The following is a 12,222-nucleotide window of genomic DNA, read 5'->3' as shown; positions in this document are numbered from 1 at the left end:
CGCTGTGAACACTTGAGCAGGGCACTTGCAATGGGCTATTTTCAAGGTCTTTCTAAATATGGAGGTCCACTGCAGGTGTGTTTACAGGAAATCATGTGATCCAAAGGCTGGCCATGCCTTCTGATAAAACCATGTTTGCTGTACATCCGTATTCCAGAAGCAACTTATAAAGAAATGATTTAATTATAATTTCCCAGTATTTCATAATAATTACTACTCTAAAAAAATAATAAATCTACCAAACGAGGTGTGGGAAGATGTTCTAATTGAATTTGTATCAATGCCCCGGAGAACTAGATTCCATTCTAAATAACTCATATGGGAACAGTACTGCTTACCATTTAAATATATAATGTTCTCCCAAGCCCCAAAGCAGCCCTTTCCACACTGCCTAAGGACACCTCCCGCTGAAGGTCCTTCAGCTATCTTAAACTCAACCAGCCTGAAACAAACGCGTCAGTTTTTTAAAATCCCAAACAAATTCTCTTCTTCATTCCCTTCTTTGTAGAAAGAACACTTCCAAGCTGTCAGTCAACCGGCCTGGAAACCTCCGTGCCATTTGTACTGTACTCTGTCCCTCTTCCCCTCCAGTAAGCCAATTTTCCCAAGACATGAAGATCCTCCTTCCCTCAACTGTTCCCAAAGTTCCATTCTAACTTCGTGGATCAGCTACTATCACTGCCTCCTAATTGGTCTCCCCCATCTTTTTTCCAACTCAGAAGCACAAGCGATGGAGTCAGACTGCCTGAGATCAAATGCTAGCTATTACTCATAAGCCGAGTGGCCTTGGGCAAGTTCCATAACCCCTCTACATCAAAAGGCCTCACTTCCCTTATCCAGGAAAGGGAGATGATAATGGGACCATACCTCATAGGGCTGTTCTGAGAATAAAATGAGGTAATACTTGAAGGCACGTAGCACAGTGCCTGGCACACAGTGAGGCTCAAAAATGTTAGTGATTAAGATGCCTTTACTCGTTTCAGAGTCTTCCTTTTACCAGTAATGTATATTACAAAGCACTAATTCTGCATTCAAAGACCCCCCAAATGCAGTCTCCACTCAGGTATTCAGACTTTACCTTCTACTATTCCTTTACATATCACTTAAAAATTAGTCCAACTGGACCGCCAACTGGTCCCTCCTAAGCATCGATCTCTTCCTCAGGGCCCTACTCTCTCATCGTTTCCTCCACATTGCATGTTCTTTCCAAACTTGGCAGGTCCTGTCTTCCTACTTTAAGACTTGGCTCCAGTGCTCCCTGTTCCATAAAACCTTCCCGATTCTTCCAAAGTAGATGTACCACCTCCCTTCTTTGAAACTTCACTGCATTTTATCGATATATTTTTTTTTTAAAGACATGTGCCTTGTTTTGCCAAGTCATTTGCGTGCTTGCTTTACTTACAACCCGACTAGACCCTAAGTTCCCTGAGATCACCGACCATGTCCTATTCATGTTTATATTCCCCCAAAGCCTCAACAACAGGGCATATTCATTTATTCACAACGATTTATTGAGGTTGTGTGTGTCAGAAAACGTTGCGAGTTGCTGTCCGACAAATACTCATCGAACGGATGAGAACTACACAAGTTGGAGGCCAGGGCACGAATCTGATGACAAAGATTGGACACTAGGCTCTGTATAATCATAAAAGAGTTTGCAACCCATCCTAACCTCTGTGGAAGCATCACCTCTTCCTGCCTTTCAACAGACACTAACTAGCACTTTATCTTTTTTAAGAAGCAAACAGCCCATCACTTATTTTCAATTATGATAAAAATAAACAGCGTGTCAGTCTCACCATCAGTCACCTTCATCCAAGACTGTAGAACACGTTATTGAAAAATTTCTCTCTCATACAGTTGCGAGAGAAAGGCAACAAAAGGTTGTTTCTTCTCAGAACCATACCTCTTCCTATCGCCCCGAAAAGCCTCACACAAAAACCCAAATTTTCAATTTCAGAGCTGTGCCGGGTAGCAGGAAGCTCCGTCTCCTCAACCCACCCTGCGCCTCAAGCATCTCTCTGGCATCGATAAACTTCTTTACCATTCCAGGTCTTTTTAAAAATGCCAAGCAATGACCCTTTGGTCATATGGGTTAAAAAGTCCTAATTTTACCTCCTTAGCTGCTTAAAATTTCCCAAATGGAACTTTACTTCCTCAAATGATGACTAGGTTCTGGATGAATGTTCGACAGATGCACCAGTAAACGCATCTACTCTCTGGTCTTGCCTTGTGTAAGTCAGAGCAACACCTCCAAAATTATCATTTAAGAAAATGCCCAATTTAGAAAACTCTAATTCAAAGAGATACATGCATCCCAATGTTCATAGCAGCACTATTTACAATAGCCAGGACATGGAAGCAACCTAAGTGTCGATCGACAGATGAATGGATAAAGAAGATGTGGCACATATACACAATGGAATATCACTAGGTCATAAAAAAGAATGAAATAATGTCACTTGCTGCAACAGGGATGCAACTAGAGATGATCATACTTAGTGAAGTAAGTCAGACACAGAAAGACAAACACCATATGATATCACTTGCATGTGGAATCTAAAAAAAATGATACAGATGCACTTATTTACAAAACGGAAATAGACTTACAGACATAGAAAACAAACTTACGGTTACCAAAGGGGATAGCGGGGGCCAGGGAGACCAAATTAGGAGTTTGGGATTAACAGATACACACTACTTCACGGGTCCCCCAAGCAGGCCGCACAGCAGAAAGTGAGTGGCGGGGGAGCGAGTGAAGCGAGCTTTATCCGCCGCTCCCCATCGCTCACATTACCGTCTGAACCGACCCCCCTGCCCCGTGGAAAAAACCGTCTTCCAAGAAACTGGTCCCTGGTGCCAAAAAGGTTGGGGACCGCTGCACGACTTTATATAAAATAGGTAAACAACAAGGACCTACCGTACAGCACAGGGAACTATACTCGATATTTTGTAATAACCTGTAACGGAAAAGAGTCTGAAAAAGAATGCGTGTATGTATTGTGTTTGTGTGTGTGTGTGTGTGTGTGTGTGTGTGTGCGCGTGTGTATAACTGAATCACTCTGCCGTACGCTTAAAACTAACACAACCTTGTAAATTAACTATACTTCAATTTTTTTTCTAAATGCCCGATTTCGCCAAATCTGATGTCAGGCAAACAATCTCCTGTTCTCAGCCCCATTTGACAGGTGGGGCGACAGAGGCTCAAGGTAACACAGCCAACTGAACGGCAGGCCTGAACCATGAGCGGGGCCTTCAGACGCCTCCAAGCGCTCCCGCCTTCCACCTCCTCCAGTTACCACTTGCACCCACTCGGTGAACACTTACTTGTGCCTGAAAGCAGAAACAAAGGAGCAATACTGGCAGCTGTACTTGTCCTCGCGGGTAAACATGGCCAGGGCCAGATGGCTCCTCTCATGAGAACGCAGCCCCTGCATGGACATCAGGACTCTGTCACATTGACTACAATGGTATCCCCCCGGCCGGGTTTCATCCTCCAACATTCCATCAAGCAAGCAGTGTTCACCATCCACCCGGTCCGCCAGGGCGCCACTGGCATCTTTGGCTGCTTCCAGTCCATCCAGGAACAAGTGGGAAGGGTCTTCAGCCTCCTGCTAAGAGAACCACACACACACACATGCCCCACCAACAAAATAAATATCCATCATCATTGCTCCCAGCTCTCCTCCTCTCCCTTCATTCTCCCAAACTCCTGTTAAGCATTTCCTGTTCAGGCTTCCTCCCCTGCCTCTCCAGCTCCCCCTAGAGGGAGGGCAAACCCAACTGCCATCCTTCATGCAGTGGTGGTGACGTGAGGGCAACATATCCGGACACAGGTTGCTACTGTCTGGGAAAGCTGAGGGAGCGGCTCTCCCACTTTGAAGACAGTTCACTCACTTACCTTCTATCTTAAAGAGAAAATTCAAATTGGGATCCTACCGAAACTGATATAACGCAGGTTAGGGTTATGGCTCAGAGAAAGGAAGGGGAAAAAGGAGAATGGTGCGGTATGGGCACTTGGGAGCCTTGGAGCACCCTCGGGAAATGAAGGAAACTGGAAGATCCAGCTCTCTGCCACCACGCTCATCCCCATCTCACAGGCGGTGACATCACCCCTTGACCGAAGGTTGCTGTACAATCAATTCAAAAAATTAAGAAGCAGCCTAGCCTGGCTTGGGGGGGCTCCTTCGGATTACCGATTACACGGGAAGAGCCGCTGTCTCCCTTGAGCAATTATGGGACGCAAGGCTGGGACACACCCTGGTGGCGGGCAAGAAGCTGACTGATGCTGTCCCCGTGCCACTCACTGCTGTGCCGCCAGCCACAAGGCTTCAGTCTTCAATGGGAAGAGCGGAAGCTTCGCCTCCATATGCCACATTGGCAAAACAGGACTCAAGAGCAAGAAGGGCCGATGACAGAAATGCATTCACGTATCCAGAGAGAGAGAGAGAGCAGAGCCCTGAACTGACTTCTCTGCTCAACACTAAGTGGTTAGCAATACCCTGGAAGGCAGGGATGGCAGCTTGGTCACTGAAACAGTGGCTCATTTTAGGGTTATGATCTTCAAACCAGGTGGCCTAATACTGGTCGGGGGCAGAGAGAAGGTGCTCGCCAGTAACACAGAGGGAGAGGGGATGGAGGAGACAAATCAGGTCAAAGGGCTCACAGGGCCAACTGTGACCTGGAGGCTTTCAGTTTTAGATTTAACGTTTCTGAACGCTCCTCCGGGGACCCAGGATAAGAAGTAAAAGACAGATTCTCCCGGGCTCTCTGCACCGTCGCCAGATGAGAACAGCAAGAAGTCAGGCAGTGGGAGGCGCAGAAGAGGATGGGAACAGAACCCACTGGACTCCTCTCAAGAGCCCGGGCCGCTTGCAAAAGCGAACACCTAACGGCACTAAACGCAGCATAGAAGGGAGACCCAAGGCCTCCTGTACCGAGAGGCCCGGATCTTCTGTTTCCACCAGACTATCCGCGTGGAAGGGAACCAGATCGAAACGCAACCGGGTCGAAACACGGAAGATGAGGAGGATCCAACCTGTAAAGAAATCAAAACAAGCCAGACCGATCCCAGCATAACTCAGGAACGCCCACATGTGGGGTCGCCCTTTCCTGAGCGGCTCTGAGCAACGGCGTGAATTAGGAACTCGAAGGGCTCACACACAAGACTCCTCATCCAGACCTTCCCAGTGCTCACCTTCACGGCGGCTGACACGGCCGGGACACTGCCGTACTGGACGTGCTTGCGCAGGTGGTTGCAGATGGCCCGGAGCGTCGGATGCACTTCCACACAGAATTTACATTTGTAGCCCACCACCTTCCTCTCCTTGATCTTTGGCACCTCTTCTAAGTGACCAAAAGGCTGGTAAAATACAGTGGTAGCCATCAGTACTCCGAGCCCTCCCTCAACGCCGGCATTTATTCTTGCAGCTTACTAGCAGATTTTACGTTAAAGCAGATTAGCAGGTTAAAAACCAAGGGAGCTAACACGGCGAGCAGTTTTACACAACAGATTCGTCAGGGGCGAGGCGCGCTGCCCACTGCGCGCGCGCGGGAGGAGTCTCCAGAACCCAAACAGGTTATGACTTGTGAGGAGAGAAGATCTCGGTGCTGAAGTCTCATGGTCACTGCCACCAAGTTATCTGGTTTTCAAACCGATTTTTCAACTACACAGGTGAAACGTCGCATAGCTACGCCATTAGCGAACTTCTTGACCAAAAAAGAAAAAAAAAAGAAGGAAAAAAAAAAAAACTCTACTCCTGGAGACGTTAGGTTCCTGTAGCCGACACTGCAAACCAAGACATGGCTGAGAAGCGCTAACGATACCAAGAGACGGCCCGCAACTGCCCTGGGAAAGAGAGCGAGCGCTGTCCTGTAACTAGGCCTCGGATAAGGCTACTTGGCAGAGAGAAATACAGAAAGGCCACCCGACCCTCCCCTGGGGAACCTTGGGAGGGGCGGGAGGGAGGGGGCCGGGGAGAAGGGTGAGCGTAGAACGCGGGGGGTGGGGGATAATCAAGCTCGAAATGTTTAATTGACTTATTGAGCTCTCTGGCAGGCTAAGTCACTAGGAAGCCCGTAGCGGTTTGGCTGGCAGCGAAGACGTGCATGTGGGCACCAGTGATGAGAGGCCTCCTGGGGGAAGGGAAAGCAAAACATATCCTTACCCTCTCTTGTTTGAAATCTGCAAAAGCACCATCTGCATATTTCTGCTTGCTCAAAAGCTGTTTCCTCCTCTCCTGACGTTTGGCACGCTTCTGGAATTCCTCATTGTGAATGCTCAAGTGTGAGGTCAGCTCCGCCGTGCTTTGCAGTTTGCTATCGCAGTGCTTGCACTGGTAGGCGGAGCTCTGCGGGCGGGGGCCGCCGCCCAGGATGACGAAGTCCCTCTTGAGGTCCCGGCTGTGGTGGTCCGTGTAATGCATGCACAGCAGCTCCGCCGTGCTGAAGGACAGCTTGAAGCACTTGATGCAGCGGAACGGGAGCCACTCGATTTCCTGCCCTTCGCTCCCCTCCACCTCGGCTTTCTCGAAGCCGCCTCTCTCCTCCTCTTCCATCAGCACCGGCTTCTCGTGCTCGTCGGCGTAGACGGCGGTGAAGTAGCCCCCCAACTTGCTGGCGTGCTGCTTCTTGGGGAACACCCCCGGGTGACGCTTCATGTAGTGGGACACGATGCCCTTCTTGCTGAAGGACTGGAAGGGGCACAGGGAGCACTTCTTCTTCTCCACGGCGCGCCGGAGCTCCTCGCTGAGCTGCGGGGAGTCGTCCTTGGGCGGCGACGGGATGATCACCTTGTTGGGCTTGTCGCTGATGGTCCTGGAGGCCGCCAGGCAGTGGGTGTAGTAGGCGTCGATGTCGTGGCGCTTCTGGTAGTGGGCAGCCAGCCCTTTGCGGATGGGGTTGGTGTAGGCACACAGGGCGCACTTGAAGAGGTTGTTCTTGCCCTCAGGCTGGGCGCGTACGTTGTTGTGCTTGATGCGGTAGTGCCGGGCTATGCCCTTCCGCGTGGAGCAGAAGTACTTGCAGAGCTGGCACCGGAACACAGTGTGAGACACCAGGTGCGAGGTAGCGAAGTGAGACGTGGACACGGGCTCCTCTCCCACCTCGTCCTCGGTCACGGAGACTTGGGAGGGGCTCACTTCAGTGGTTATCTCGGGCTCGAGGGTCACGGGCAGCTTCGGGGGAGACTGGGAAAAGACATCGAACTCAGGCTGGTTGTGATACTTCTCGTAGTGGATTTTGAGCTTCTCCAAAGTGCCGTGCGTGTAGGGACACAGTTTGCAGCGGTAGGCGCCGTACCCTTGCTTGAAGATCCTGCTCGTCTCCTCCACGTCGTTCTGGGCTATGTCGGCGGACTGCTCCACGTCGTGCACGAAGTCCTCGGCAGTCACCTTGATGGACGGGTGTCGCTTCTGGTAGTGGGTCAGGACGCCGTGGATGCGGGTGTTGATGTAGGGGCAATGCCTGCATTTGTAGACAGCGCCCGGGTTGATGTCGATATCCTGGGCAAAGTCAGCAGCCTTCACTTTCATGCCTGGGTGCTTCTTCCCGTAATGGGTCAGAAGGCCGTGCAGGTTGTTATACTCAGACTGGCACACGGTGCACTGGTACGGGGTGGAGGAGATGGCGGGGTTGGCTGACGCTAGCTGGAGGCTCTTCTCTGGGGAAAGCCTGGCGTCCTCGGGGCAGTCAGCTTCCTGCTCGGGCAGTGGGGCCGGCATACTGTTTTCACAATTCACGGGGCCCACGAGCTCTTCAGGCGCAGGGATGGGATTCTCGACAGCATCTTTCTCCTTGATGATATCCAGCAGCACGGACTCGTCCCCATTCATGGCCCAGGGGTGGAACGCTTGGTAGTGATTGGTGATGTCCCAGATGGAGACGGCCTCAAAAACACAGTCTCGGCATCTGTACGTTTTGGCTTCAGCTGGCATCGTGAGAGAGGGAGGGGATGGGTCTGGCCCAGCCCAGAGCTTGGTGGCCATGTACGTATAATCAACGTAATGCTCGGGATGCCTCCTCTGGTAATGGAGGAGCAAACCGTTGGGATCTGTGTGGGAATAGATGCACCACTCGCAGTGGTAGCCAGCTTCTATCAAGCCATCTAGAAATGCCCACCGCATGATGGACGTGACCGTGGCCTTCAGGGCAGGGTGGTCTTTCTTGATATGCTTCCTCAGTGCGTAAAAGTAGGGGGAGGTGTACGAGCACTGACGACACTTGAGCGCCCGGAGTTTCGTTCTGTCCCGCTCCACGTTCGAGGGGGGGACCAGCACGCAACCGGCAGGCTTTTTCTGGTTACGGTCGCAGAGGCTTCGGATGGTGGCCGTGTGCTGCCGGATCACGTCCGCGTTGGCCTTGAAGTCTCGGTGCTTCTTCTGATAATGGATGAGGACACCTTTGACCGTGCGGTTCCCGTAATCACAGTGCTGGCAGAAGAACATCTCACTCTCCGCGGGAGGGCCGTCTCTCTCGGAGCCGCTCCGGCTGAGCTGCTGCCTGGGGGCCGGTGCCCGGGGGGAGCCTTGGGGCCCATCGGCCCCTCGCGTCATTGCGGCTGTGGGAGGAGCCTGTCTGATATATTTGGCGGTAACCTTTATCTCTGGGTGTCTTTTCTGGTAGTGGACAAGGACTCCCACAACTGACCGATTGCTGTAGGAGCAGTGTTTGCAGTAGTAAAGCTCGGTACCGAGGTCTGGTGGCGGGGGCGGTGGGGGGGGTGGGGAACCCATGGCGGATATTTTGGGAGACACTGGAGCACCCACCTCAAATGACAACCGAGAAAGGGCAGAGCCCCTGTCCACAGACACCATTCGCATGGTTTTCTGGATCCTAAAGTAGGAGGCCTTTTCTTCCGGGTGTTTCTTCTGATAATGAACCAACACAGAGTGCATGTTGGGGCTCGCGAAGGAGCAAACGTCACAATCGTACACGACGACGGTGCTGACCGAGGGGTCCTTCTGATTTTCACATTCTGGAGGAAAGGTCTTGGAAGGGGTGTTCTTAGGGAACGGAGCTGGCACCCCGCCGCCACGGGCCACGGCAGCGGACGCGGCCATGTTCTTGGGAGCCGAATTCAGGATCTCCCTCAGCGTCTGGGACTCCGTGTTCGGCCCCTCCTGCTGCTCCACCACGTAGCTCGAAAATATCATCGCATTGTTAATCTTGACGGTGGGGTGCATTCTCTGGTAGTGCGGCATCAGGCTTCGGACGTTGGGGCTCGTGTAGGAACAAAACCGACACCGGTAGATCAGGTCCGAGTGGTCGAAGTTGAGGACGTTCATGGCTTCTGGGTGGTGTTCGCCGTAATGCTGCTGCAGGTCTTCGAAGTTGGTGTAATCGATGTAGCATTCCAGGCACCTGTACACTGCGCTGTGATCGTTGGGGTCCAAGATGTACCTGAAGCTGAATTTAATGTACGGGTGCATGCGCTGGTAGTGGGTGCTGACGCTCCGGGCAGATTTGTTGTTAAAGTCACAGTGTTTGCAATAATAAAGCCTTCCCGAGTCGCTAAAGTCCGCATTTTCATTACCGTGCTCAGTTCCGTAGATAGGAGTCTGGGTGTTGAGCAGAGCAGCGCTGGAAACCTGGTGATCTTTCATGTTCGTGGAGGAGCCATAATAATCCTCTTCATCTTCAGAAAGGGTGAGCTCTATCTCAGCCCCGTTGGTGGCATTGTAATCGTGGGTGACGGTTCTGAAGCTGGGCTCCTTCTGGGGCTCAGGGGCATCTCTCGCCCAGATCTGCTGCGCTGAGAAGGACGTGGGCACCTCCAGGATGGGCTCCGGTGGCTCTTCTTCCCGGTCCAGCTCCACCTCGATCTCCACCTCGTTGTCTTCCTCCTCCTCCTCGTCATCCTCCACGTTGATCACCGCATCTTCCTGCTGTTTGGTTTGGTTAATTCTGCTCTGCAGGTTGCTTGCGATCTCGTCAATCCGGGTCCTCTTCTTCACGGGCGATAAGTCGAGAGGAAAGTCATTAGCGAGTTTCCTAGAGGCCTTAGCTACAAAATTGTTCTTGGAGGACAGCCCAAGAATTGAGGTCTGACTTTTCTTCACAGTGTTGCTGGAAGAGGGGTGGCTGTCTGTCTCGCCGTCCGCTGGCAGGCTGGAGGGCTGCCCCTCGAATTTTGGCAAGTTGTCGCAGAAGGAGTGTTTGTGCTGCTGATGCACCCTCAGCCCTTTCAGAGTCGTGGTGGAGTAATTACACATGGTGCACTTGTAGGGGTGCAGGGGCGGGGCCTGCGCGGGCGGCGGGGGCGGGGGCGGCACCTGATGGGGCGGCTGCAGCTGCGGCGGCTGAGGCTGTGACGGAGGCGGGGGCGGCGGGGGCGGCGGGGGCGGCTGTTGCTGCTGCAGGGGCTCCAGCACGACCCCCGACTTTCTCCCATTGATGCTCGAGCTCTCGTAAGACACGACACCTTCGTGCAGCGGAGAAGCGATGCTTTCACTCTGGGAATTCACAGCATCCCAGTCTGACGTTGTACCCGTGTGACACTGTTTGTGAGCCCCAAGTTTTAACGAGCTCTTGCAAGTAAATGGACATTCATCACATTTGTAGACGGCTGTCTTTCCGGATAAGTGGATGTTTTCTATGTGACGGGAGATGCTACGTCGATGCATGGTGAGGAACGGACAAAAGGGGCACTGGAACCTGTTCATGAATCTTCTAAATGGGATCCCCTTGGTCTCCAATAATTTGTTGCCCTCTGAGCCCATCAGCTGCTCCGCGGACATGCCTGCTGTCTGATGATCCAGAGCAGTTAAGCCATTCTCACTGTCTATTTCATTTAACTCTTCGTCGGAACTAGAGTCATTCAGCATGCTGTTAGTTTCCAGGTCGGCAGAAGAATTGGTCATGTCAGTCATTCCGTAACGGGATCTCTCCGCCAAGCTGACGAGGCCAGAATTGTGAGGTGACTTCGGCTTCATCTGAGGGTAAGACATGGGCGAAAACTTGGAAGCGGAAGAAGAATTGGGTCTCATGATGGAGTTGCCGATGGAGCCCCTGAAGGTGGAGACGTTAGTGTTGGGTAGCTCCCGGCTGGCAGCATTCACAGACAGATAGGTGGAGTTAGAAGTGGGGCTGGGAGCGTTCTTGTTCTGCACATCAGGCAGATTAGTCCCTTCTTGCTGCTGCCTGAGACTGGACAGGATCTTGACCATGCTGCGGTGTTTCTTCATCATGTGGTCACACCAGCGTTCCCGGCGGGGGGTCTGATAGCTGCACCACTCACAGCAAAAGTTGCCTCGAGACTTGGTCAGAGGCTTGACCATAGATTCTAGGATGCTGCGCTCCACGACCTCCGCCGGCAGCTCCTTGCAGGGGTCCTGCAGGGACACGGGTGGGACCACTGGGTCTGGCATCGGAGCAGGGGCAGGGGGAGGAGCAGTGGTCTCCTTCAAATTGTTTTTGTGATACATCTTCTGATGCTTAATTATTCTTGCCCTCCTTGGTGACTTGTATGTGCAAAACTGGCAAGAGAAGACCTTTCCGAATCCCTCGTGCATCATGATATTATAATTTAAGGATCCTGGAACAGGAGGTCCCGCTGAACTCCCTTCAGCTTGAGCTCCGTGGACCTTCCTAGTGTGTTCAATGAGGAGGTTTTTTGACCTGAAGTAGCGTACGCAAAACTTGCATTGAAAAAACTTGCTTGTTGGTTTGGGATTAGAGGCAATATGCTGACCGTAATATCCTGGACTATGGCCATAGTAACTTCCGGTCCCCAATGCAGTTGCATTTTGACCTAAAGAGAAGGCATAAGGTAAGTGGGAAGAGAAAAGCATAGCAAAAGCGAGTCAAGAAATTCAATCATGCAAATCCATTTTCTTCTCAATTATCCTTCATTAATAAACATCACATTCAAAAAGCCTAACATCTCAAGATGAGGCCCTGAAGAGTATTAACGAAGCGTTAACGAACATAAACACGTTGCTTCTCACGGACGGAAGGCAGTGCTTGGCTTCAGGTGCAAGAGTCTCCACATCTCGATTCATGTGCCACAGAGCTATGAAAATGCAAGTTTCACAGACTGCAATATTCATTCTAGAACTTTCCAAGATACTACCCTGTGCTCCAAACTGAAGGGAAGCTAAGAAACAGAGGAAGCTGAAAGAACAATAACCTGGGCTACTCAAGAAGAGAAACGTGATGCCCAAACCACAAAAATGGCTCACAAGTGGGAATTCCCTGGCGGTCCAGTGGTTAGGACTCAGCGTT

General features: G+C 51.6%; 1 protein-coding gene across 10 annotated transcripts in view; it reads right to left on the bottom strand.

Moving 5' to 3' along the window:
- The window catches only part of ZNF462 (zinc finger protein 462), a 142,475-nt gene that overhangs the window by 73,147 nt on the left and 57,106 nt on the right, over nucleotides 1-12,222 (bottom strand). For 7 of the 10 annotated variants that reach the window (XR_004527057.2, XM_033858363.2, XM_033858360.2 and 4 more), the window contains 3 exons: nucleotides 6,168-11,749; nucleotides 5,198-5,362; nucleotides 3,328-3,614 (listed from right to left, as the gene is read on the bottom strand). Coding sequence is in view for 9 of the 10 variants with exons in the window: in XM_033858363.2 (XP_033714254.1) it covers nucleotides 3,328-3,614; nucleotides 5,198-5,362; nucleotides 6,168-11,749 (6,034 nt within the window). In the remaining variant the exon portion in view is untranslated. The remainder of the gene's footprint in view (nucleotides 1-3,327; nucleotides 3,615-5,197; nucleotides 5,363-6,167; nucleotides 11,750-12,222) is intronic. The other 3 variants (XM_033858361.2, XM_033858362.2, XM_033858365.2) reach the window with 3 other exon arrangements.

This window comes from Tursiops truncatus, chromosome 6 (assembly GCF_011762595.2).
Source record: "Tursiops truncatus isolate mTurTru1 chromosome 6, mTurTru1.mat.Y, whole genome shotgun sequence".
NCBI lineage: Eukaryota > Metazoa > Chordata > Mammalia > Artiodactyla > Delphinidae > Tursiops > Tursiops truncatus.
This window is presented reverse-complemented; position numbering and strand designations above follow the sequence as displayed.